The 23,745-nt window shown below is 38.3% G+C and overlaps 1 protein-coding gene across 2 annotated transcripts; it reads right to left on the bottom strand.

Annotated features, from left to right (window-relative positions):
- Positions 1-9,678: 9,678 nt before the first annotated feature.
- On the bottom strand, positions 9,679-23,676 carry sun2 (Sad1 and UNC84 domain containing 2). Of its 2 annotated transcripts, none has more exons than XM_056460449.1 (18): positions 23,379-23,676; positions 19,800-19,920; positions 19,576-19,703; positions 19,191-19,268; positions 18,605-18,664; positions 18,414-18,507; positions 15,594-15,655; positions 15,337-15,443; positions 15,159-15,236; positions 15,029-15,082; positions 14,814-14,857; positions 14,610-14,727; positions 14,315-14,533; positions 14,145-14,229; positions 12,918-13,033; positions 12,667-12,834; positions 11,662-11,751; positions 9,679-9,802 (listed from the first exon to the last, which is right to left on the bottom strand). In XM_056460449.1, exons 2-18 carry the CDS (start codon positions 19,916-19,918, stop codon positions 9,689-9,691), a joined length of 1,734 nt encoding a protein of 577 aa, XP_056316424.1. In that variant the 5' UTR covers positions 19,919-19,920; positions 23,379-23,676; the 3' UTR covers positions 9,679-9,688. The 2 variants fall into 2 exon arrangements, with proteins under 2 accessions (XP_056316424.1, XP_056316425.1); XM_056460450.1 differs by having other exon boundaries at positions 23,498-23,676.
- Between the last annotated feature and the right edge of the window lie 69 nt (positions 23,677-23,745).

Here is a 23,745-nt window from a genome sequence, read left to right as displayed (position 1 = left end):
TACATCAAGAGAGGATTCAATTTCTGGTTCTGGAGGGTGCAAATATGGACATCATTCTAGGGCGCCCGTGGCTGGTGAAGCACGATCCCATCATCTCTTGGGGCACAGGAGAGATAAAGAAATGGGGATCTGGATGTACACCTACCTGTTTTCCAAATCTCCCTCTTCAAGGTCGGAACCCCATTTCTTTGTTTACAACATCGGTCGAGAGTCCTCCTGAGAAGCAGTCTATCCACATTCCTAAGGAGTACAGCTCCTTTCATGATGTCTTCTGCCCCAAGAGAGCTTCCCAGCTACCGCCGCATCGGCCATGGGACTGCGCGATCGACCTAGTTCCAGATGCCCAGTTGCCAAGAGGTAGGATCTACCCGCTCTCGCTTCCAGAGAATCAGGCAATGGAAGATTACATAAGGGAGGCTCTGAGTCAGGGGTACATACGTCACTCAAAATCACCAGCCGCCTCAAGCTTCTTCTTTGTGGCCAAGAAGGACGGAGGGCTGCGTCCATGCATCGACTACAGGGTCCTAAATAACGGTACAGTAAAATACCGATATCCCCTTCCTCTGGTACCAGCCGCTTTGGAACAGCTCCGAGAAGCTAAAGTCTTCACTAAATTGGACCTCCGCAGCGCGTATAATCTGATAAGAATACGTGAGGGGGACCAATGGAAGACAGCATTCGTGACCCCTACTGGCCACTATGAATATGAGGTCATGCCTTACGGTCTGGTCAACGCCCCCTCCGTATTCCAAAACTTCATTCATGAAGTCCTCCGGGAGTTTCTTCACCACTTTGTAATAGTGTACATAGATGACATCCTCATTTACTCCCGGAGTGAGGCCGAACATCGCCAACACGTTGCGGAGGTCCTACACACATTGAGGGAACATCACCTCTACCTCAAAGCGGAGAAATGCTCATTCCACCAGAAGTCGATTCATTTCTTGGGATACATCATTGACCAAACCGGTATACGTATGGATGGGAAGAAAATTGAGGCTGTTCTATCCTGGTCAGAACCCACTTCCATTAAGGAGCTCCAGAGGTTTCTTGGGTTTGCTAACTTTTATAGACGGTTTATCAAGGACTACAGCAGGATTACATCACCTCTCACTAATCTCCTCAAGGGTAAACCCAAAGGACTGGAGTGGACCAAAGAAGCAGCCGCAGCCTTCCGCCTTCTTAAGAAGGAGTTCACAAGGGCCCCACTCCTGACTCATCCTGACCCAAATCTTCCTTTCGTGGTGGAAGTGGACGCATCCACCACCGGCGTCGGGGCAGTATTATCCCAACATCATGATACACCGCCCCGACTGCATCCCTGTGCCTATTTCTCTCGGAAGTTGAGCCCGGCGGAGCAGAATTACAGCATAGGAGACAGGGAGCTTCTAGCAATCAAGCTAGCCTTGGAGGAGTGGCGTCACTGGTTGGAGGGAGCCAAACATCCGTTCCAGGTGATCACAGATCACAAAAACCTCCAATATATCAAAGAGGCCAAGAGACTATGTCCACGTCAAGCCAGATGGTCACTTTTCTTCTCACGTTTTGATTTCTCCATTTCCTATCGTCCAGGACCCAAGAATCTAAGAGCAGACGCTCTCTCTCGTTTACACGAGCATCACGATCATGAAGAACTCCCAACGAAGATTCTTCCCGAACACATCTCCATTTGTCCGATCACCTGGAACGCTCCTCCAGTCGTTGCCACTCCGGAAGCCCCTGCTCCGCCGGGATGCCCTCCTCATCGGCAGTTCATACCACCTGAACACCGGGTAGATCTGATCCACTCCTTACATACCTCGCTAGGCACTGGACATCCAGGGATCAACAATACTCTCTCGCTAGTATCCCAACGATTCTGGTGGCCAAACATGGCAAGGGATGTGAGGCAATATGTTCAGGGCTGTAAGGACTGTGCCCAATCCAAGAGCCCACGTCATCTACCCGCTGGAAAGCTCCATCCCTTGCCGATTCCGAACCGTCCCTGGTCACACCTAGGAGTGGACTTTATCACTGACCTCCCCTCGTCAGAAGGTAATACCTGTATTCTAGTCATCGTAGATAGATTCTCAAAGTTTGTCAAACTAATCCCTCTGAAAGGTCTTCCCACAGCCTTTGAAACAGCCGACAATATCTTTAATCAAGTCTTCAGGTCATTTGGTATTCCAGAAGATATTGTGTCGGACAGAGGTCCACAGTTCATCTCACGTCTATGGAAAGCCTTCTTCAAGCTCCTAGGTGTGGCCGTCAGCCTCTCTTCTGGATATCATCCCCAAACCAACGGGCAGACAGAGAGGAAGATTCAGGAGGTGGGACGGTTCCTGAGGACCTTCTGCAGTGGTCACCAGAGCTCCTGGAGCCAGTATTTGGGCTGGGCAGAATATGCCCAAAATTCACTGCGGCAACCCTCCACCGGACTCACGCCATTCCAGTGCGTCCTGGGCTTCCAACCACCGCTCTTTCCCTGGGATGGCGAACCATCTGATGTCCCCGCAGTGGATCACTGGTTCCGGGAGAGCGAGAGAGTCTGGGACGAGGCTCATCAACATCTGCAGAGGGCAGTCCGTCGAAGCAAGGTAACCGCCGATAGAAGAAGGTCTGAAGAACCCAGATACACACCCGGACAAAAGGTGTGGCTATCCACCCGGGACATACGCATGCGACTGCCCTCTCGCAAGTTAAGTCCCCGATTTGTTGGTCCCTTCACCATCGTGGAACAGGTTAACCCCGTCACCTACAAACTACAATTACCCTCTCACTACCGTATTCACCCCTACATTCCACGTATCACTCCTGAAACCCTATCACGATCCTGTTCTTCCCTCCACAGAGCCTGACCACGAAGAGGAACCCCCTCCTCCACTGCTCCTAGAAGAAGGAGCCGTCTACGCAGTGAAGGAGATCTTGCGTTCCCGACGTCGTGGTGGCCAGTTGGAGTACCTGGTGGACTGGGAAGGGTACGGCCCCGAAGAAAGGACATGGGTTCCCAGAGCTGATATTCTCGATCCTAGTCTCATGGTGGAGTTTCATGAGAGCCACCCTGAGTTCCCAGCGCCTAGAGGCAGAGGGAGACCACCACGGCGTCGGAGGTGTCGGCCCTCAGGAGCGGGCCCTGGGGAGGGGGGTACTGTCACGGATTGGTCAGGCTCTCACGATCCCCACTCACGAAGATCACCATCACCTGACTTCTAATGAGCACACAGCTGCATCACATTCACGAGCACCAGATAAAAGCACAGCACTCCAGTCGCTCATTGTCCGGGCTCGTCTCGACGAAAGCGGACAACTGAGCGACCACTCAGCGTAGTCATCCTCAGCTAAAACAAACGCTTTACTTACCTGTTCTCTTTGTATTCCTCCTAGTCTTCCTGGTCCACCCGAATCGTCCTGTCTTCCAGTCCTTCCAAGTCTGTGTCATCCTCTGTCAGCTGTATCTGGTGTGTGCTGTCCATCCTCGTGTATTCCTGTTACCCAGCCACGGAGGAAAAGACCCCAACATCACTCCTGATCCTCCTGGCTATCCTTCATGTGCTCCTTGGTGTCATTTAATAAACACCCTAACGTTTCCTTACCTCTGTCTCCTGTCCGCTTCATAACACCAACACACTTACAGTTGAAGTAAAAAATTATATATTATATTTGATGTTTAACAGAGCAAGCAAATTTTCACAGTATGTCTGACAATATTTTTTCTTCTGGAAAAAAAGTTGTATTAGTTTTATTTTGGCTAGAATAAAAGCAGTTTAGAATTTTTAAACACCATTTTAAGGTCAAAATTATTAGCCTATTTAAGCTATTTTTTTCCAATAGTCGACAGAACAAACCATCATTATACAATAAGTTGCCTAATTACCCTAACCTGCCTAGTTAACCTAATTAACCTAGTTAAACCTTTAAATGTCACTTTAAGCTGTATAGAAGTGTCTTGAAAAATATCTAGTCAAATATTATTTACTGTCATCATGGCAAAGATAAAATAAATCAGTTATTAGAAATGAGTTATTAAAACTATTATGTTTAGAAATGTGTTGAAAAAATCTTCTCTCTGTTAAACAGAAATTGGGGAAAAAATAAAAAGGGGGGGGGGGGGGGGTAAATAATTCAGGGGTGCTAATACATCTGACTTCACCTGTGGGTTTCAAACAAACCTGAAGGACTTAATTAGTCTGGTTGGAACTAAGCTGTGCAGAGCTGCGGCCCTCCAGGAGTTTGACACCTGTGCATTTGACACTGGCTTGACATTGAATGTTGGTCACCTGACGTCACGACATAAATCTAACCTAATATTAATGTCTTACTACATTGTATGTATGTTAAATATTTCTGGTTTGATGTTGAATGTCTATTTAATATACTCAGTGGTCATATAATTAATATAAAGAAAAGAGATGTCATATTTTACCTAGATGAAAAAAAGATATAGATATTATTATAAATTATATATTATCTGGCAAGTTTCATTTACGCAAGTGTAAATGGTCGGAGAGGAAGCCTAAAATCTATTTCGAGGCTGATTTAAAAATGTATTTTGAAACTCTTAAAAGTCTTTCAAGTCATAAAGAAACCAGAAGTGTGAATATTCTCCAAAAATGAAACTCCTTTTCTCTGTGGTAAATGTTTTAGGCTACCTGCTCTTGTCCTTTCGTTGTTGTTTTTTTCGTTTTGTAATTTTGCTTACAGATGTTATGCTAATATGTGAATATTTGTTATGCGTTTGATTAGAAATGTTCAGCAAATACAATAAAAAATGCTATCAAGGGTGTAGATTTGCTCTTGACATTGATGGGGACATACATGCCTATAGCATATGCATAGAACAGCACAAATGAATGAAAACGAATAAAGGCGAATAATAACAATTAATGAAACGTGTCCCATGCTGCAAAAGTCAATATGCTTGATTTTACTGCAATCTGGCTTGCAGGAGATATGAATGTAGAGAAATTTAGAGAGGCACATGACACAATTGAATTGTTTTATCTTGATTATTATTTTTCGTAATCATGAAACCCAAAATTGATACTGAATTTTGATTAATTGCACAGCTTTGTTTAATATTATTATGGTGGACTCCAAGCGAACTTTAAAAACTTGACTCTTTGAAAAGTTGCTTATGTCCACTTCTTGTACAGTGATGGAGGACTGGAAAAGTCCTTGTTTTAGCGCTTCACACATTCAAATGTAATAACAGCTGTCATTAACAGCATAAATAGACCCAGACATTCACAATGTCCTTATGTGTTTTTTTTTTTTTTGGGGGGGGGGGGGGGGGGGGGGGGGGGGCGAGAGAACCCGAGAAGAGAATGATTTAATCCTTTCTGTGTGTTACTAAGGGTTGACGGAGCATTATTTTATTTTGATGGTGATTCAATTATTCGTGGGGACATTTCAGTAATTGCTGGACATGATGGGGACACCCCCTTACTATGTTCTGTGCAAAAATCACTTTACGCCACTCAATTAAAATAAAAAAAGATTATTGCTACTTTTTATCTCGCAATTCCATGATATAAAGTCAGAATTCTGAGATTAAAAAGTCACAATAACCTTTTTTTTTTCAGAGGGAACAGGCTTGCAGCTTTAAGAGCATTTAAAACATTTTCTGGGTCAAACATGCAGTTATATTTGGCGAGTTTGTGCTTTTAAACTGCAGAATTTATAATTACTGTACTAATTTTACTGTGTAAAGCTATGCTGTTTATGTAAAACTGCTATATAAAACTGAAAACACCTGAATTATTTGTATTTGAGCCGCATTAAACAATTTATTGTTTTGGCAACACTTTATTTGATGGTCCATTTGAGTATTAGCAGACTGTCTGCTCAATATACTGCTCCTTCAACAGACATTTAACTGACTATAAGAAACAGCAAGTACATGTCAACTTACACTAACAATAACCGTAAGCCCAACCCTAACCCCAACCCAAAAGTCCATTTATAATCTAATGAGAATTAGTTGACATGTAGATGCAATGTAACTAAATTGAACAAACGGACCGTCCAAATAAAGTGACCAATAAGACGCTTGTCGACACATTAAACATGTCGCTGCACTGTCTGCGCATTCATTTAAAAGGTAATCAAACACACCTGACTGAACTCATTAGCGGGAGGAAACTCTCAAGAACGGAAAATGCCGTTTGTTGTTATTTGTTATTTTCCTTCTGCTGACTGTCTTTAAAAATCCTCAATAAAGGTAAGCTGAGCGAATTAATTTCTAAATAAGGAAAGCACATGTACAGTATCCTGAAAGTGTTGTTTGCTGGTGAACAGTTTGTCTGTAATAACAAAGCATTAGTGAGGGTGTGGTGAAGATCAATGGACTGCATTCCTCTGCTCTTGTTTTGGACATTTGTCGCTCAAAGCAACGAACACAGGCAAAACAAGATGTAAAAACGTGGGTGAAGTTACTGCCACCACCTTCATTTGGCATTACCAAGCCTACGACATAACTTGCATATGTGTCTCAAAACATATGCAAAAAGGCGTTTTCCAGCATCAACAACATTTATCAGAGCTTTAATTATTGTGATCCTACATTTTAAATGTGTCCTGTTTACATTCTGTCTTTTATTGAGGTAAAACATTCAGACTTTCTCCTTTATAATACAATTTCAGACAAGTATTCTTTGCAAACTCTAAATAGGGAAATCATATTCGCAGCCAATAGCTATCAAACATTGTTCACAGTCAATTAAATAGTGCTAATGGGCCATTACACCGAATCAGGGGCTTTTCTGTCCCTGGGACATATGTATAAATATGTAAAAACAAACAAACAAACAAACAAAAAAAAAAAAAACTCAAACGTTCTTCTTCTTCTTCTTCTTCTTCTTCTTATTATTATTATTATTGTTATTAAACAAGCTGTCCTTTTTACTGTCCAAACTACAAATTCAATCTATAACATTTAAAGGATTGATTTTAAAAACAAAACACTGAAAAATAGCATTTTTGCTCGTCCGCAGTCTCTAACACTGCATTTCAGTGTAAAATATAATCATTAAAATCTTAGATTTTTTTTTTATTTTCTTTTGCAATATCTCCATATCTCATTTTGCCTCGTACATTAAAAAAAATAAAATAATTATATATCAAAAAGCATAGACAGCAGCCTCTGGTGGACTCGCGAAAACAAAACCTGCAAAAAAAAAAAAAATTATTTATATATATATATATATATATATATATATAATTTTTTTTTTTTTTTGCAGGTTTTGTTTTCGCGAGTCCACCAGAGGCTGCTGTCTATGCTTTTTGAGATCTCAAATTTCTCTAATGAGTGCCATTCGTACCTGCTGTTCTCGCGTAAATCCACCAGAGGGCACTGTCGACTGACTGACTGCAGTCTTGCCTACTAGTTTCAATGAAAAGGTGCTAAGCTTTGCCCTAAAAGTCACTAAATGTGGTTAGATTACAACATGCGTCAATTTGCATATTACTGACATCATCATGTCCAACCGTTTCTGTTTGTCTATGGTTAATAAAAGGGTATATATATTTGCACTACGTTTTGTGTCAATTTAACTAAATTCATTGCTGTTTGAATACAGTATATCAGTATAGATGTGTAGTGAATTTGCAGTAATCTTTCAGACATACTGGAAACTGTCTCTATATTCTCTGTTGATTGTGAACAAAAAAAGACTAAATGGTCAAACTCAATTTAAAACAAAGGAGAAACATCAATTTGACTGTTCAAGGGGAAATACCTCACACTCGTGGAGCTAAATCATTTGGCGTCGGTTCGCAGAGGGGTGATCTGCTCTCAGGCTGCAGATGGGAGAGGACTGTGGGTGCTCTGAGGCGGGGTAGGGGCTGACGGCATCACCCGCAGCTCATTGAGAAGAGTAGAAACGGTGCAGTATGGACACGAGTCTATAAAAATCTCCAGTAATGCCAAAGAAGTCGCTAGATTACTCGCTAGTCGCTTTTTTGAAAATTTGTTGCTAATGGGGTCTGAAAAGCCATTAAATATAGCCACAAAGTCGCTAAATTGGCAACACTGACTGCCTGACCCACACTCCTCCTTCCCTAAACCCAGCCAATAGTGTTTTCAAAAGCACCGACTGACACGCCCACCCACTTCCCTAAACCAAACCAAAAGGTTTAAAAAGCAATCCAGAAAAAGAAAAACCCTCGTCTGGTTTTTACAATGTTTTCAGATTTTACCACATTCTCACCCTTTTATTTACTTTACCTGTTATTTTTATTTTTTGGCTTGTTTTTTTTCTGGAACCGTTCTTCACCAGACCTGAACCTTCGTTGTCGTGGTCAACTCCTCTCTGCGTCTCAAGTCCACCGACGTACATTGGGAGCTACTGGACAAACTGGTCACAGCGGAAAAGCGTTCCATACGGAGGCAAGCGGTCAGCTGGTAAATAATACCGTCATGACAACTTGTAGCGTTCGTTTTAAAAACGAAATACAGCCATACGTACTTCTGGCTACATAATTCGTGAGCTCCAGAAATAAATAAATATATATATATATATATATATATATATATATATATATATATATATATATATATATATATATATATATATATATATATATATATATATATATATATATATATATATATAGGGCTCTGTTTTCAGAATGAGCCTATGTTGAAAATAAAAACCATGACTCGACATATTCTGTACCATCCTAAGTTTATTAAAAACATTCCTTTTCCATACAAAATATTGTGACAGAAACTTCATGTAAACTTTGCTAAATTAACATAAGAACTCTAATCTCTAATAAAGGGACAGTTCACCCTAAAATCAAAACATACTCAACAGTTGCTCAAAATGATTTGAATAAGTTTAAGTTTTTAGTTTTTTACTCTTTATAAGATCTTTTGAATCCACCATTGACATCCATGGTATGTTATAAAATATTGAACAGAATATTGTAACATCTGGGTGAACTGTCCCTTTCCAGCTCAACAAGTAATGTAAAATGACACCAAAATAAACGCAATAAATCAAAGCATAAATTTATACCTCAGAGTTTTCCACGTGTGCTGGAGAGCTGCATCATCAAGCACAAATATACACACAAGAGCACTTTGGTTTAAAACCCAAACACCTGAGTTTGCCCCCAGACTCCCCTGTCCCGCAGAGGAGACGCTCTCCATTCGTTTTCCTCAACCAGAAAATAACAAAATGAGTGCAAACAAATCTGCTGCTCGGAGGACACAGCAAACTACTATGAGCTTCTGAAGAGGTATGCGGTTCGATGAAGACGTGGAGAAACGCATTCCAGAACCATCTATTATTACAAAACACAATACTGAGCGTACGACTAACGTAAAGGCAAAGCTAAACAACACAAATGCTGCAGCTGCATGTCCATTCTAGCCAAGCACGACACGTTTTGTCCTTCATTCGGCTTTAAAAGCAACACAACATCAGCCTGTTCTTTATACATACAATTAAATAAATCACAACAGCTCGTTCCAAGCTAAAAATCTACACATTTCATTAATCTGAATATAAAAGAAATTCTTATCAGTACTTGCCTGAAAGTCAATATTTGAGGAATTTAAATATAATTTTAGACTGGGCAAAACAATCTGATATCAGTCAAACATTCATGTGCGTTTTTTTTTTTTGGTAGTCGTACATTAGGAAGCAGTTTGAGTCCAGTGCATTTGGGGTTCATTTATCTTTTTTCTGCATGTTGAATGGTGTCAGGCGAGTGCTGGTTCTCCGTGGACTCTGAAGCGATAAACGCAGGTGTACTCCAGGTGACCCCAGTTAGTCAGAACCCTCAGCTCCACCATACTGTAGACATCTGACACCTCCTGCACCACACAAAACAAGCAGTTCACACAAGCAGATCTAGGGCCATGTACACACTTTCTCCTGGTTTTGACCTTCTGTCTACACTGTTTTAGACTATATGTATTTTTTAAACACTCTTTGAAAGGTTTTTTTTTTTTTGAAGCACTGTGATAACGCTTTCGATTCTGAATTTTTGATCAATTCAGCTTGAATGGTGGAAGACATTGTACAGCAGTTGTATTGGATGTTCTTCATTTTGACAGCAATAATGTTAGTTATTGCTCCAGAGGCCTGAGCAGGTCGTAAGTTGTTTTTTTTTTCTTTCTTTTTTTCTAAATAAGAATGTAAAGTAACTACTAGCTAGTAAACTAAATACTAAATTTGTTCTTACTTCGGTTCCACCACATGTTCTTAAGGCAAAACAGAGTTAGTAGGTCATAAGCTCTCCGTAAAGTAATGCGTAGTCGCACTGAATGATGCAAAACCTGATAAGAAGCATTTAAATTGTTAAACTGCTTTCAAATTCTGCAACACTATTTACATTACAGTACAGTCAGTCACTAATAACAGACGACGCACATCCCTGCATACACATGAAATCATCCAAACATTAGACTTTGATGAATCCAGTTAACCCAAAACACTGCTTGAAAGAAAATGAAACCTTTTTTTTTTTTTCCTAAACTGAAAACAATGCAAGATTTGTGAGGAAATGAAGGCTGTGAGTAGAGGGACATCATTCTTCATTATCATCACGAGCTCCTCGATGTAAATTAATCTGGCTGATATTATTACAGGAATGTAGCGTTACATTTAAACTAAGTTCAGTGGTGCAACACAAAAATATCTAGTAGTGTGTACTGTAAAGAACTTTGTGTCCCTTTATGTCACAACTAGGCTACGTTTTAACTTGTGCACTGCTGGTGCAACCAGCCTGTTCAATAAAGCTGAATTAGCTGGTTAGCCACTTAATTTTTAGTTTAGTTTGCACCAATCTTGGGTTTTCAGTATCATGAAGGCAGCTTGACTTTGATCACTCTTTGTGGCCATGGTATTATGGAGTAGCTGTGCTACATAAAACCCAGAATTGGTGCAAAGTAAACTAAAATGTAACTGCCTAGCCAGCTACAGGCCCCTGATGCAGTTTACTCAGAACTGTTGTTTTGGCGAGTCTGCCAGTCTACTGTATGTTCTTGCTCTCAATTGCTAATAACACATGTGTTTTACTCCCAACAACAGCTCCATCAGACTGTCAGTTCATTTTAAAAGCTCCTTAACATATTGTTGTGATGTTCAATAGAGCCGGAAAGTAATGAAAGGGACAAAATAATTTTCTGTCATTTCAGTGTGGATGACCAACGTTTAGGATATGACTGAAAAGGATAGTGTGGATGCAGAGTTGTTAGATGAAAATGTTGTTTAAAAATCAGCATTTTGTGTTTTTTAATAAGCAAAGATGCAATAAATCCATCAAAAGTGCAAGCAAAGACCGCTTTAAACACTGTTCTTTTGAATGTTCTACTGATCACAGATTTAATAACTGTAGAAAATTTAAGCCGTAAGACTATTTAGTCATAAAAAACATTTCTTGAGCTTCAAATCAAAAGAGCTTTCTGAAGGACCACGTGTCAGTGAAGACTGGAGTGATGATGCTGATAATTCAGCTTTAAAACCCAGGAATACATTAGATTTAACCATTTTGTAAAATAGAAAACATTTATTTTAAATTGTAAAAATATTAAAATTTTTAGTATTTTTAATATTGTGGTTTTATTTTTATAGTTTGGCTACCGTGACATTTATAAATACTTAATAAAACAATCATAATAATACAAAAACTAATAAATAATAATAATAATAATGTTTTTTTTTGACTCACCGGAAGCTTAAAAGTCTGAATGGGTTCTCCATCCTGGTCATAAGTGAATGTCCCAAGCAGCTTTCCGTCTTCAGTCTCATTAGACACACCCTGAACACAAGACACGCAACAAATCTCTGGTGCTGTTGTTTACTGTTTATAAAAGAACAGTTTACGTCACAGCTAAAATAACAAAGAATGATCCCTCTCAACAGATAAATGATGAAACGCTGATAGCCAATCAGAGTCTATCCTGCTTTAAGACAAGACAATACAGGAATCTTTTTTTGTTCTTTTCAGCCCAATGCAAATAAAACATCCAAAATGCATTTAAAGCGCTGTCTGAGAGGCTGTACTCTGTAGATTTAGATTATAATACATCTTTTGAAAGGTCCTTTTCTAAACAGTTTTTTTTCTTCTACATTAAAACATTCATCTTCGCCACATGGTGTTATTAACTAAACTTTACAGATCATATTATATTATATTGCTATATTGTGAAGGTATTTACAGAAGGATATTCTACAAATACATTATTTTATAAAAATAATATTTAGGTTTTTTATTTTTACTGGCAGTTCCCAATATTTTCTGAATTATGAAATGATAAATCCAGATCTCCAAAATCTTCCTATATAAAAGCCTTTGATTTAATAAGTCTAAACATTTTTCTCATCTGTAATTCCATTCAGATTTTATTATGCTAGAAATGTATGCATATGAACAAATATTTGAAATGCCTCATTTGCATAATTAAACAACTTGCCATTTTAAACAACAGATTTAAACTTGTAATACAAAAAAAACCCTCTCATACTGAATGTAATCAGTCCGCTGGAGAAGTATAGTGATCAATATCACTATGCTGTAAATATATCTTATTCCACTACAGTGTCTTGCCTTATAAAGCAGAAGCATTTGAAGCAGCAGAGAAAATGTAGTGAACCATTATAAATATCATCTACTAATCATTCTTACTGTAAATGGGGCTTTGCAAAGGAGAAAAAAAATCAAATATGGACTCACGTAAACAGAAAAGTCCTTGGGCGCGCTGTCCAGGCGTCCGGTGGGTGACAGGTCTTTGGGAATGTGTTCAAGTGTGACGTGTGTGATCGCAACGGGATAAGACAAGGAGATCACCAGGAAACCCTGAGAGCCTCGGAAAGCCCAACACTTCCCGGGATACAGCTCCGGCTAACACACACACATGCAGAGGATCAGATCTGTTGAGCTGAAGGTGGACAGTGTGATGTGGGAGTGTTTGTGTGAGCTGTTACCTGTATAACTGTACGAGGGCTTTCTGAGTGATACCAGAGAGGAATACCGAATAAACTGAGACACGCAGATCTGGTCTTGTACGTCTCTGAACAACGAGTGTTTAACACACTGGCACCTGCACAAGCACACACACGCACAGACAATACAGTAGATATTTAATGTTTGAGAGGCTGCATTTATTTGATCAAGAATAGTCAAAACAATTGTAGTGTGAAATATTCTAACAGTTCAAACTTAATGTATCTCTATTATTATACTGTATATACTTGTATTTTTAAAATGTTATTTATTTCTATGATGGTAAATCTAAATTTCCAGCATTCAGGCATCAGTGTCTAATGATCATTCAACAAATCATTCTAATATGTTAATTTGGTGCTTAAGAAATGTTTATTATTAATGTCAGTTGTGCTGCTCTTAATATTTTATATATATTTTTATCAAGATATAAGAAAGCAATCTTACAGAAGTCTTTGAGAGCCCAAATTTGTTAAGGTCCCATGAACTTAAAATTTCTAATAGATTATTTCTAATAATTTATAATAGATGTAAGTCTCAGTAATGTTAGTTTTTAAGGCATCTATAAGCTAATGCACACCAAAACAGTGACAAAATTCGCGTTTAGAAGACATAAAACTGATATCAACATGTAAAGCTTGTCGTTTGTCATTTCTGCCTAAGTACTTCGTACGTACTACGTAATTTTAGGTGAAGTGACGTGCGAATAATACTTTTTCAGGGATTTAATGAGGGAATAATAAGGGAATTATGAATTTTCATTCAAGTAAAGCTATTATAACATGTAAAATTTCATTTTAATTTGAGTTATGAATTACAGTATGGCAATACTATTTGGTATTGTGATACTTCAGCTGGTGTAGTATCATAAGATGATTTAATGGTATCGCGACAACCCTACTTCACAGGATCTTTATTGGTAGTATAAATAAATACAAATAAAATGTAAAGATCATATGATGTGGATAAGTCAGCTTTGCTATCATTGGAAATTGCATTTAAAACAAAAAAAGTAAAGTTTTAACAATATTTCTCTATATTAACTTTTTACTGTAACTTTGATTAATTACATACAGCCTTGTTTTCATTTGTTGTGATTTTTAAAATAGGAAAAATAGTATTCTCTCAATTTATTATATGGCTGTGTGTGTATGTGTGTGTATGAAAATTATTAAATTCAGTTATCATGCAGAAAACTGGTACAATACCAGAAGATTCCAAAGCATAGTCTGCCAATCCAATCCCATCCGCTCTGTACAGACTAATAGCCCTGTGGACGATTTCTTTTACATCCTGTTATTAAACACAAAAAAACACCATGATTCTCACATAGTCACACTCTCTCAAAAAGAAATAACGTCTTCTGTCAGACACACACTTGTATAGTAGCGGCTCCGGCTCCTTCCTGCTGCAGCGTATCTCCTACAGTCCTCCAGACTTCTCTGCTGCTCTCTTTCTCATGCGCTAGTTTCTCTAGTATCTGTTTCTCCAGATCCTGTAGCGCCCTCTGCAGCTCCGGACGCAGCACTATACTTGATTCCAGTGAGCTTGGATCTTTCAGGTGTTTTATTAACCAATCAGACAGCTCTGCTCTCAGCTGCACAGGAAATGACATCATTAGTTGCAAGCATTGCTGCTCCATTGTTTTAAATGAGCTAAAAACATGCCCTTACATTGTTGTTGTGAGCTTCAAGTGCATCGACTCTTCCCGTAAGGAGGTCTCGGGTCGAATGAAGGTTTGAGATGCTGGACTTTAGCTCAGAAATCTGCTGACCACGCTCCAATTCAGTGCTAGGAAATATGAAACGTATGTCCCCAGTTGGATTAAACTATGATGCAACAAGCAAAAGCGGCTTAAACGCTGCAAAGGGACTCACTTTCTCATGTGATCATTGATAGTCCTCACATCGGTTTGCATCATCTAAGAGACAAGCAGACAAATACACAATTAGATGGATGACATCATTTCCTGTTTTGTGCTGTGTTGCCATGACAGAACAAACAGAGGTGGCACAAAGGAAGCGGGATGATGCTTTTACTGTCATTGAAAACTTCTAATACAGAAACCGGTGTGAATGTATTGGTTGCGCACCTCAGATTTGGCTTTTTGTCTAGCACTCTCTTCCTTCAGCAGTTCAATGTCTCTCTGAGATTGAAACAAAACACATAATGAGAAACACGCTGAGAGATTTTAGCATGAATAATTGTGAAGTTTTAATTACCATGAGGTTTGCCTCTCGTTCATGCAAGTTGGCGATCTGGTCCTTCAAGTTAGACAGACTGGCATGCTGGAGATGATCCTAAACAGAGACAAAGTGCATTTAATTAAATAGTAATCAATTTAAGAGAAAGATGCATTGCACAACATTGTGAAATATTAACTGGAGACTTTAAACCCACATCAGAAACTGCTTTTACGGGTCTATCTGTGTGTTTAACAGGAGGAGTGCTGGTAACGACAACATGGGGTGCAGGACGAGACGAAAACGGGAACCAGTACCATATCCCTGCAACACAATTTCAGGTAATTGCATATTAATATTTTATACTCGAGCATGAACAATTGCATTATTTACAGCTACATGCACATGGTCCTAAAGGTGTGAGGTTTATTATTTTGAACTGCATAGATTTTATTAGATGACTATCAGTCTTACCAAAAATGAGAAAGATAAGGAGGAGGACCAGCAGGACAGCTTTTTTCATGTCTGCTGTGCATCTAAGGTGGAAAAAGAAACCAAGGTAGTCATTGAGGCATTCAAGAGTTTTTGTAGAATTTAAGGTCTCTTATTATGCCTTAAAACTGATATAATCTCAGCTGTCCCCAAAATGTATCTGTGAAGTTTGTTCAGAATATCTCATGGGTTATTTAATGTATTGTATCATACAGTGAGGTCCAATCCCAATTCTCTCCCTTAGCCCTTGTCCTTACCCCTAACCCCCTCGGTTTGGTGTTCACATGAAGGGGTAGGGGTGTCCCAATTCTGTTTAGCTTGAAGGTGTAGGGCTAAGGGGAAGGGATAGATAGCTCTTGAAACAGATTTTTCAGGACCACACTTAAAAGCAAGGGGTACGAAAATTTCCCAGAAAACATGGCAGCATGGGTACACACGGAAGTCAGGAGATGCACTAATTACTATTTTTATTTTTTTTAAATATTTTTTGTCATTATTACCACTATTTACAACAAACAAGCTCATGTTTTAATACATTCATAACGGCGTTCTTGTTTTACCAAAAGATTAAAAAAACAAACACTTAATTTGGCTATCTATAATCTATAATAACAACTCCTGTATAGCAGTCCAACAACATACTTTCACATCTGACATTACAATACCCTGTCAGAAGAGTCTAGTGGCTAGGAATGACCTTTTTACAGTGTCTGGTATAATGTTAATTTTGTTTTCGTGTGTTTACATAGATGAATACGGCCACGGTGTAAATGCACAGTACAGTTACGAGCTTATTGCTACATTATATCGTTATGATAACATTATATCTTTGCCTTTAGTGATTTCCTGAAGATAAATGCCTAAATATAATGCAACTGGAATAACTACAGCAGTCGCCGTCGTCAATCTCACATGAAGCAAGAGATCGTGATGACATATGATGATGTATGCAGGTAGTGGTGTCCCATTTCTTAGGGGTAAATTTTAAAGCCCTTCCCCTTTACATCCGGGGGAAGGGGTAGGGATACAAAAATAGAATTGGGATTGGGCCTAAATGTTCCTTTTTGGCTGGTAGCAGAAACATGCTATTTTTAAGTACTGTATGCCTCTAGGATTTGTCAACTTGTGTCTTGGTTACTCCAGCAACAACAAACAAACCATCTGAATGTATTTTTAAAACTTTTCAGTTTGAACTATCGATATTTGTTTTTGGATTGTACAGACACAAACCACATCTTGATATTTAGCTGTCAGACAGTTTGTTGACTATTAAAGTAGTTTAATTGTTAAATTTTAAAGTTTAATTATGAAGTTTAATTTTTCACTTTCACATCAACTGTCAAATACTGTACATACAAGGTTTTGACAAAATTGGTTATGACTGTCACATGTACAAGCATAATAGATCTGTGAAACATTATCTCTTGGAGAAGGCCTCAGGAAATAATATACAGCAGAGACCTACAGAGAATAACTGGAGTATGGGAAATAATTGAGTGACTGTGCACTGTATTTAATTGTATTATTTGTGCACATTATGCACTAAAACAAGCTGAAACTGTAAAAAGCGTAATAGGACTCCTTTTAAATGATTTGCAATGTTTCATTAGCAGCTCAACAGAAACCTTTTGAAATGTTTCAGGTCTGAGCATGTGTAAAGAATTTAACTTAATTTGAGTTGCATATTCAATTAAGTTGACATGAAACAAATTGTGTGTTTTCTTCCTTGTGCCTTTCTGAGTAAAAGGGCTTCTTGAACAAGAAAATGTAGATCAGAACTTGATTTTGTCCATCAGTAATTGATTGGATGTATGGATGGTTGTTTTTTTTTTGCTATTAGTGGATTTCATCTGACTGACAGGATCTTGACTTTGAAGTCTGCACAAATAAACGGGTCATCAAAACAAAGATGTTGTTCAAGAGGAAGGGAAAGCTGCTTTATTATTATTATTATTATTGTGCTGTGCGATTTGGGGAAAATGTGTTTTTTTTTTGTAATTTTGTACTCAAGCTTCAGCTCAATATTGTGTATATGTAGCTTACTGCTAAAATGTAAGAGTGAAAAAAAAAGACACTGAAAGGATACTAACTTTTAAGCATTTATTCAAATTTGTTTTTAAATATTCAGAAATGAAACCCAAATTTTACTCTAGAGCAAACAGTAGGCACAAATAACATGGCCTTACCGTTCTGTAAACAATTTGAACTTAAATTAGGGAGATAGTGTAGCTTAAAATATAAAAATATAATAATGATAAAATACAGAACATCAGCAAACTAATATGACTGAAACAACTCTGATATTGTACTTTGCTGTTGCTAGCTACTAGACTGAGTGTCACTGGCAATACTTTTAGTTGACTTTTTAGCAAGACGCTCCTCATTCTGCCGCCTGGGGTGCTTTTTTAGGTACTGGTTGTTGTATTCCCACATGCTGTGGCAACAATTCTTACAAATTACCCATTTTTAATCAGTGTCTGTGACTTTGAAACCAAAATATTCCCATATTACCCATGTCCTATTTTTCTTTGATATTAATTTGTCTATTAATGTTTCTGAAGCAGCAAATGTCATTGTCCCGCACTTCATCACTGGTCCGCACTTTCCTGTTTGTTTGTTTGTTTGTTTGTTTTTTGTGGGCGTTCCGCATAGTTTGAATGAATAGTTCTTATTTCATAATGCCACAATAAAATGATTTGTTGATCAATAAAAAGATTCTTATCAAACTAAATAATTTTTCTCATGTTCACACAATTGTAATTATGCAGAAACAGACAAACAAACACACAGAGAGCACTGTACCTGCTGAGCAGAAACACATTGATGAGAGACAGTCGTGAGGTGAGGCTGTACCATGCAGTGCCCAGCCACCAGTACAGCAGAACCAGAGCTTGAGCTGTAAGGCACACACACATGAGCACATGACTACTGCAGGAGAAAAAGACTGATTGTTCATGCTAGAGGGCTGAACACAGGCTTTATACATGTAATACCTGGAGATTGAAACATGTCCCACATGCCAAAGCCTGGTTCAGCTGCAGACTGGGTAGAACCTGAATGGGAAAAAAGTGACTCTTTTTACATGAAGGGATTGTTCAACTACAAGAGTTGGTCAAATAGTTAATAGTAACCACTGTCTTCAATAGTAGGAATAATGATTTGTTTAAATCTGTTTGGTGATGAAAATGTTTCCAAATTTATTTTTATATGTGTGTACGCATTTTTGTGACACATCAGGACACAAATCTGTATAATGACATGGGAATGACACTGGTATTACAAGAAGGTGGTGAATTGTGAAGATTTTGCTGATGACCTTTTTTCTCAAAAAGCTTAGAAGTCACACAGAATGAGTTAAGTTTCCTGTGAGAGTTGGGTTTAGGGGAAAGAAATACAGTTTGTATAGAATAAAAACAATAGAAGCATATGTAATGTCCCCACAATTCACACAAAAAAAGCAGAATAAAAGAAAAGTGAAGGGTGGAATACATGATTAGTTTCATTTTTAAGTGAACTTTCAATCAACCAACCAGTCAGAAAGTGTTTCTTCCATGTATGAAATTGGAAATAAACACTTACTAGGGTTTGACTTTAGAGGTTGTTCATAATGATCCTCAGCTGAGGAATATCCAGAGGAAAATCCTTGAGTAGGTATGCCTGAAACACATTGACAATAGGAATAAGTGCATATATTACAAGAACTAAATTTAGAGAAGCAATACTGTTTTAATCTACACTGTATGTATAGTAAATATATTTTATTCATACAGAAAGTCAACATCTATATTAATAGCTGTACTGTACATGCATTCATACATGTTTCTAAACGTGAAGTGAATCAAATTATTAGGGCAATTCTGAAAACTTACTTGATTCGCTTCAAATGTGGATTACTCTGTGATAGATACATTTATATTTGTGTGTACATATTGTATGAAATATTTAATTATTTAAAGATACTGACCATTCTCATTCTCAGTGGCATTGAAGTCGCTGCGCGGTCCAGTCAGTATTTGACTCACGCTGCTCGCACGACTTGAATTGCGTGAAACGCTGCCAGTGCCCTTGCGGCTGGTCCTTTTCTTGAAGATCCTGCAGGAAAGCATGCATCAACATGTATCGCTACTATAAATGAACATTCAAACTACGTACACAATACACTGAGGGCTCCAGCAAGTACAAACACACCTGATTGGGCTCTCTTTGTAAGAGATGTGGCCAGTGGATCCAGTGGAGCTGGTGCTGGCAGCATCATCGTCAGGAAAGGACGTCGGTTTGGTCACTGATCTTGTGCTTCGTCTTGACATCTCTGCAGAACACATGCAAACACAGACTGGGTAAATTAATTTTTTTATTGGCGACTGAATGTCAATAGGGTGACGCGGTGGCACACTAGGTAGTGCTGTCGCTTCATAGCAAGAAGGTCACTGGTTCGAGCCTCGGCTGGGTCAGTTGGCATGGGTTTGCATGTTCTCACTGCGTTCACATGGGTTTTCTCTGGGTGCTCTGGTTTCCCCCACAAATCCAAAGACATGAGGTACAGGTGAATTGGTTAAGCTAAAATTGTCCGTAGTGTATGTGTGTGAATGAGAGTATGGGTGTTTCCCAGTGATGGGTTGCAGCTGGAAGGGCATCCACTGTGTAAAACATATGCTGGATAGGTTGGCGGTTCATTCCTCTGTGGCAACCACAGATTAATAAAGGGACTAAGCCGAAAAAAAAATGAATGAATGAATGAATGAATGAATGAATGAATATAAATAATAGGGCTGCACAATATATCATTTTAGCATCGATATCACAATGTGTAAATACGCAATAGTCACATCGCAGGACATGCAATGTGGAGTCAGGATTATAGTTGACCAGGTACAACAGTTCAGAACACATGAGAATTTCAGAGTCATTTCAGTTTGACCATTATAAAGGGAAAGTGTATGAATTGGTTGTGTTTTTAAGGCCTGTGTTAACATTTTAAGCGAGTTTAAAACATTTGGGCACAAAGAAAATTACGTTTGTAGCTTCAACAAAGATATTTAACTATTTACACAATGAAGAACATACAGCTTTATTGTAGATTGTACATATTGTTGATGATTTTTTTTCTGTACCTGAATATGGCTAGACTCCTTCATTTGTATATTTGCTCTATCTTTGCTTGTAATTTATTATATTTTATGCACTCCCCTGCAAAACCATCCCAATCAATCTAAAATTATTAGGTTACCTTGTGAAAAATAAATTGCAGAACTCAAATATCACAATGTACATTTTCAAACATTGTGTAGCCCTAATCACTAAAATTGAATGCTATAAGTAATTTTTACAGAGCTGAATTAGATGGAAGGTTTGCCGATTAATTTGCAGATCCTATACTCACCCAAGCCATCTAAAGTGGTGATTTTATTTATTTTTCTTAAGTAGAACATGAGGATTTGCAGCAAAAACTGCTTGTTTGAGTCATAAAAATGCAAGTAAGCAGCTACCGGTGCTCTTAGAGTCAAAAAAGCACAAAAGGAAAACAAAATGTCTCTGTATGATGAGGTCCTCTCAAGCGAAACAACCAGTCTGTTAAAAAAATGAACAACGTTATAACATTATTACCTTTAGATAATTGCACTGACCAATCAATTTGCCACAGTGTGCCATCAGAAGCAAAGGGAATCATGTTTGTTTTGCGTGTATATGTTTTTTGACTCTCCAGGTGCTGATAGTCGTTGAATTGGATAATATTAATCACCATGGACCACAGTTTTAGCCAAAAATTGAATTTAATAGACTAGCGAGGAGAGAAAAAAAGTCACCTACATCTTGGATGACCTGAGGATGAGTAAATTATAATTATTATTTAGGTTAACTATACTTTAAAGGCTGCTTCATGCCTGCTCATTTCACAATTGAATTTAAAGATGCAATGATGAATAAAACCCAGATGAAATTAAGCCTGATCTAATCAACGTCAGGCTCTAGTATCAGGGTGTAGATGTAAATGCTATGTAAATGCATTCATGCCACCTCTGAGCAGCACCTGTGTAAAGATGCCTACCGTAAATGCAGCTTCGGAAGGGTTTCTGTGCCACTAAGTTTAACATTATTTACATCCCTAGATAGGAACCGTGTGAATTAGATGTTCTCTCTTTATTATTGCATTTACTCATTATCTAAAATACTTCATGACTCACAGACTCACAAGACACCTATAAAATGCTGTAAATCAAATCACCAAGCTCAAAAGCATCACAACAAATGTGACATTCAATAAGATGCTGACCACAGCTTCTCAAAGTAGTTATGAAGTGTGCTCTAATACTGATCTTTGTGTAACTCCTAATCTCAAACAGCTGGCTCATCCCGTGCAGGGTGACGGAGCTTTTAGCAGCAGATTATCTGAAGGAGAGCACGTGGAGCTAAATTCCCAAACCACGGACCTCCAGGTCCCCTTCAATCAGTTACATTAAGTCCCTTTAGTTGGATAATCTCAACAACAGACTGCACTTTACACTTTAATTAGCCACACTTCTGCACGGATGGAGAAATTCAAACACTCATTCGGTGCTCCTATAGCCTATTTGTTTTAATAAAGCATTCACGATTTGTAATGAAAGCACCTATTATTTTCCCCCCGCTACAAATCCTTAATCCTAATTCGGCTAATACTCTTGAGCAGAATTTAAATAAAACATGCCTACATACAAAACAAACTACTCAATGGCCAGTGGTGGAGGAAAATACTAAAGTGAGACAAGATGCTAAATATTATCAAGTTTAAATATGACTGTATCAGCATCTCAGTTAGATCCTGTACAATTCAAATACACAACAGATGCTTTCAATGAAGCAAAAGATAGACTATTTATAATAAATGAGGAGAAAGACACTTCAGGCTGTTTAATGCAACACATCCAGAGCTTTCAAACTAAAGCCCTATCTTTAGATAATCTCACTAACAGCTATTTTAAACTGACAGTGTTGTCTCAACAGTTCAGATGTGCTCATTAGGCTCATCATTCAGTTTGTTACTTGATCTTTTTATAATACATAATGTGGTTTTTGTTAACTAGAGAACCTGTAAATCCATTTTCAACTGATTTAATTTCAACAATTAAATCAGTTGTATCTTACTGTAGAGTATTTACAGATTAAGAATATAATCTTTATTATTATTATTAATATAATTTTATTATTATTATTATTACCAAAAACGTTGTATTAAGTTGTATTATTATTTCTCATTCTGTTTATTTCTGAATACTAGATGTTATGCTAACCTAAACTAACTTCATATTATATAAATGTAAACATATGCTATAATTTATGCATTTTGTTGTTTACAACATTACCATTGGTAAATATGCAAACCATTTAATACTGTGGTAATGATCTGGAACCACAGAAGGGGGCAAAGTGAGTTTCCATTCTTACTTTACAAGACTTTACAAGACTGGCGGTTCTCTTGATATTTGCGCCAATTTTAACCACAAAGAGACGTTTCTTGGTTAAACGAGGTCATTTAAGTTTCCCTTTCCGATTGAAATGTTTTCTTGGACGGAACAGCACATACCTCTTTGATGAATAACCACAAACAGACTTTCTAAATGAGATTCAACTACACATTTGGAAATGCGTTAACTATTTACTAGCACATTCCTCTAAAGTGCTCCCTCAGCATCATCTCTTTAGCACGAATGATATGATGACTAGTAACATAAACACGCAACTTAACGATATATATTTAAAACATGCAAGTTTAGCGAATGTTTGTCTCACCTCAGCGGGTCTCCAGGAAGACTTGCAGCTTGTCAAAATCTATCGGCAAAACGCGATCCGTTCATCCGAAGCGGCTCCACAATAACTGGGTAGCGAAGAAAAAAAGCGGTGATACTCACGAGATGCGGAATAACGTTACTCCCGTCGGTTATGCGGCTTTATAGCTGATTCAAAAGCACTACGACAGGATGCTTTGAGGACGGAAGAAGAGCTCTTCTTATCAGGAAGGGTCTTTTGACAGTTGTCAGCTCCGCGGCTCCACCTCTCGTCGTCGTTTAGGGTTGTTTATAGAAAGATGATGTAGACTAGAGACAGCAACGGCTACTGTGCTGCCGGCCTGCGCCATCTTGTGGACATTACGTTAAAA

This window comes from Danio aesculapii, chromosome 6, assembly GCF_903798145.1.
Source record: "Danio aesculapii chromosome 6, fDanAes4.1, whole genome shotgun sequence".
Classification (NCBI taxonomy): Eukaryota; Metazoa; Chordata; class Actinopteri; order Cypriniformes; family Danionidae; genus Danio; species Danio aesculapii.
Note: the sequence above shows the minus strand (reverse complement) of the source record. Positions and strands in the feature narration are given on the sequence as shown.